General features: G+C 57.8%; 3 protein-coding genes across 3 annotated transcripts; all 3 read left to right on the top strand.

Annotated features, from left to right (window-relative positions):
* Window positions 1-138: 138 nt before the first annotated feature.
* SPRG_17909 (hypothetical protein) lies at window positions 139-739 on the top strand (the record flags this gene model as incomplete). Its single annotated transcript, XM_012357325.1, has 3 exons — window positions 139-256; window positions 304-565; window positions 615-739. Coding segments are annotated over 3 exons (505 nt in total), but the record flags the coding sequence as incomplete, so codon positions are not given.
* A 576-nt stretch (window positions 740-1,315) lies between these two features.
* On the top strand, window positions 1,316-1,706 carry SPRG_17908 (hypothetical protein; the record flags this gene model as incomplete). Its single annotated transcript, XM_012357324.1, is given in 2 exon segments — window positions 1,316-1,444; window positions 1,449-1,706. Coding segments are annotated over 2 exon segments (387 nt in total).
* A 512-nt stretch (window positions 1,707-2,218) lies between these two features.
* SPRG_17907 (hypothetical protein) lies at window positions 2,219-3,001 on the top strand (the record flags this gene model as incomplete). Its single annotated transcript, XM_012357323.1, has 3 exons — window positions 2,219-2,719; window positions 2,766-2,864; window positions 2,915-3,001. Coding segments are annotated over 3 exons (687 nt in total), but the record flags the coding sequence as incomplete, so codon positions are not given.
* Between the last annotated feature and the right edge of the window lie 18 nt (window positions 3,002-3,019).

Here is a 3,019-nt window from a genome sequence, read left to right as displayed (position 1 = left end):
CGTCTGATTGGTCAATTTTGAAACAATAGTTTTTTTAAACTTGAAATCTCGCATTAATCGATCACTGCAGCATGGTCAACGACGCCAAGGTACACATGCATGCATGCCTCCGCTCTGCGTCAGGGCAATGACTTCAAGCTCGCAGAAGACGGAGCATCCGCGCAGCGCAGCCGCGCAAGATGCATCGAGCGAGCCAATGTACTCCCCGGCCGAGGCCGCGAAGGCGACGACGTCCTCGGCACCCGCCCCGGCGGCGGTACGACAAGAGCAAGCCATACCGACGCCGATGCTGTGTACATGTAGGCGCAAGCGGTGCCGGCGGCTGCCCAAGCGGCTACGTCGGACCAGGTCAGCGTCGATGCTGCAACAGGACGTGCCATCAACATGGACCGTATCGACTCGTCGTCCGACGCGAAACCCTCGGCGTGGTTTCCGGCGCCGGACCTTACGTCCAACTTCCTCGACGACGAAGAAGCCTTTGACAAGGCCATGCGTCACAACATCAAGTTTACCATGGCCGACGCCCGCGAGATCTGCGGCGAGCTCCAGCCCCCAGACTTTCGCGGTACAGATCACTACACCGTACAACGTCCTATTTCCTCGTGCTGTCGTAGAGGCCCTTGGACCACTCGCTGACCTTCGCCGCAAGATTGGCACCGACTTCCAGTTCCGGATCCCTGGTCCACCGGTCGATGAAAACGATGGCATTACGCCCGGCGCTCCGTCGCAGCAAGAGTAGGGCCGCGCCCTTCGTCTACTCGTCGTCAATCTCAACTCTAAATTAAGGCTCAATCTCAACTCCAAATCAAAGCTCATTATGATGCGAGCAATCTACAACTTGTCTTCATCAACGTAACTTGAATGTAAGCTGTCATGTTAATCTTTGAGTCGTTGGCTTGCGAGTCATTGCCTCAAGCTGCTACGACTACGGCAGGATCGCGCCACGGACTTGTTGCTCCATCATATCCCTGCTTTAGAGGAGAAAACCCCTCGACTCTACTGCCCATCATGGTGTTTCAGTGTAACATCTATCGCAATGAGCAGAAAGAGAAACAACCTTCACAAAGCCTTGTGAATTGGTCGTCTCGTTCCCGACGTTGCCCGAGACGGGTACAATTGTAGGGACTTGGCGACGTGGCTGTGTCTTCGCCTTGTCGTCATGAACAAAGCGCCATTCGGGGGCTCTTGCATCACCTGCGTCGTCGGGTCGTTGGGAGCGCGTCGTTGTGGCACACACGGACGACGCCAAGCACCGGTTCTCTTCTTCCCGTTGGAGACCGAGGCCTTAAACAAGTAGCCTTGTCCAAGGTAAAAGATGCACCCTGTACCTGTACACGCTGCAATCCTCAACAAGAGGTCGCATGATTCGTTCGGCCAGCTGCCTGGCCGCAAGCATCCGTGCAGCGGCGCCGTCTGCCTAGGTACAGCTCAAGTGCCGGCGCCTGTAGGTCTCGCATGGCAGCGTCATGGCCATGTACGAGCCGGAGCCGCTGCGTCGCTGGCTGGCGAGTGGTCTTTTGGAAGCCGGCGGCGTCGTTGCGCCGAGTGAGACGCCCAACCACGCGCTCTTCAACGGTGGGTCCCAAATAGGTGGGTCCAAGCGTCATCTCTCTGCACATGCCTTTCCTGCAGATCGCGCTCCTGGCGACAGCATCTGGATCTGGCCACTGCCCCATGTACCTCGACGCGCCGCAGCCCAGCCGTAGCATCGTGTGGAAACAAGGGCCGATCCAATGCAGCCATCGAACAGTACCGTACAATGTAGATCGATGTATACTACGTAGTAGCTCATAGCACTGGGACGTTCTAGAGTAAGAAGCGACCTCTGACCTGACGATTTCTCTTCTCGACGCAGTGATTTTGCAGTGCACCAGACCAAGTGATTGTCCTCGCGTCTACCTACAACCAGACGAGTTAAACGGTTATAAACATATATACGCGAAGGCATTTCGCCGGGTCTCTATAGATAAGCATATCGTGGTCGCTATTAGGTGCTGGCGCAAGACTTCGTTTCGTCGCAATGGGCGTGCTCGACGGCTCCTTGGCGATTTTGCCTTTCGGACTGCCACGTCATTAGTGTTGCGTGCAGCTAGCCTTAGTCGTTTTGTGTGTTGACTGGCCTGCCGCTGGGATTTGTTGAACTTGTTTAGTTAGTCGTCTTTCGCCTCGGAAGGATACCGCACATTCGTCCGGATACATTCGGGCACCGACGTCGGCGATGCAGACAACGGTCCTCGTGGTCATGTGGAGCCTTCTTACCGCCTCGGCCATGGCGGCGTGGAACGCGCTGGAGCAAGCGAGCTTGGCGGCGTGCCCCTGCGCGGAGGCGTCGCTGTGCTTGCCGGTCGTTTCCAGCCGCCGCTTTGAGGTGTTTGCGTTCTCGCCGGCTGCGAGCGACAACTGGCGCTACTACGACTACTCGGTGCTGACGACGATCGCGTGGAACCTCGATAAAGGCTTGCTCTGCCACGCGCACGCCCATCGCGTCAAGATCGTCGTGCTGCACAACTTCGAGCACGTCGACCAGCTCTGCAATGCGAGTGCGCGCGAGGCGTGGGTGCACGCCACGTACACGGCCATCGTGACCAACTACGCCGACGGCGTCAACGTCGACACAGAAGCTGCAATCACACGCCACGACCACGCCGCCTGCTTGACGCTGCTACTGCAAGAGCTGCGCGTCGAGTTGCAGGCGCACGCGTTCACGCGCCATGCCCAGGTCCTTCCTCCTCTCCGTCCCGTCCTCTCATCCAGCCGTGAACCAGATCACATTTGATGTTGCGTGGTCGCCGAGTGGCATCGACCAGCGCTACTACGACTATGCGGGCCTCGCCGCCGCCGCCGACTATGTCTTTGTCATGGCGGTATCGCGATGATCTCTCATCGTCCAAGCAAGTGATGCATCTCCACGTAGTACGACATGCGCAGCCAGCTCTACGACCATTGCCTCGCCGGTGCCAACAGTCCAATCGCGCAAGTCCAGCGCGGCCTTGACGACTACGTCTATGGTGCCAAGGTG

The sequence above is a fragment of the Saprolegnia parasitica genome (genome assembly GCF_000151545.1).
Source record: "Saprolegnia parasitica CBS 223.65 unplaced genomic scaffold supercont2.853, whole genome shotgun sequence".
NCBI lineage: Eukaryota > Oomycota > Saprolegniomycetes > Saprolegniales > Saprolegniaceae > Saprolegnia > Saprolegnia parasitica.
This window is presented reverse-complemented; position numbering and strand designations above follow the sequence as displayed.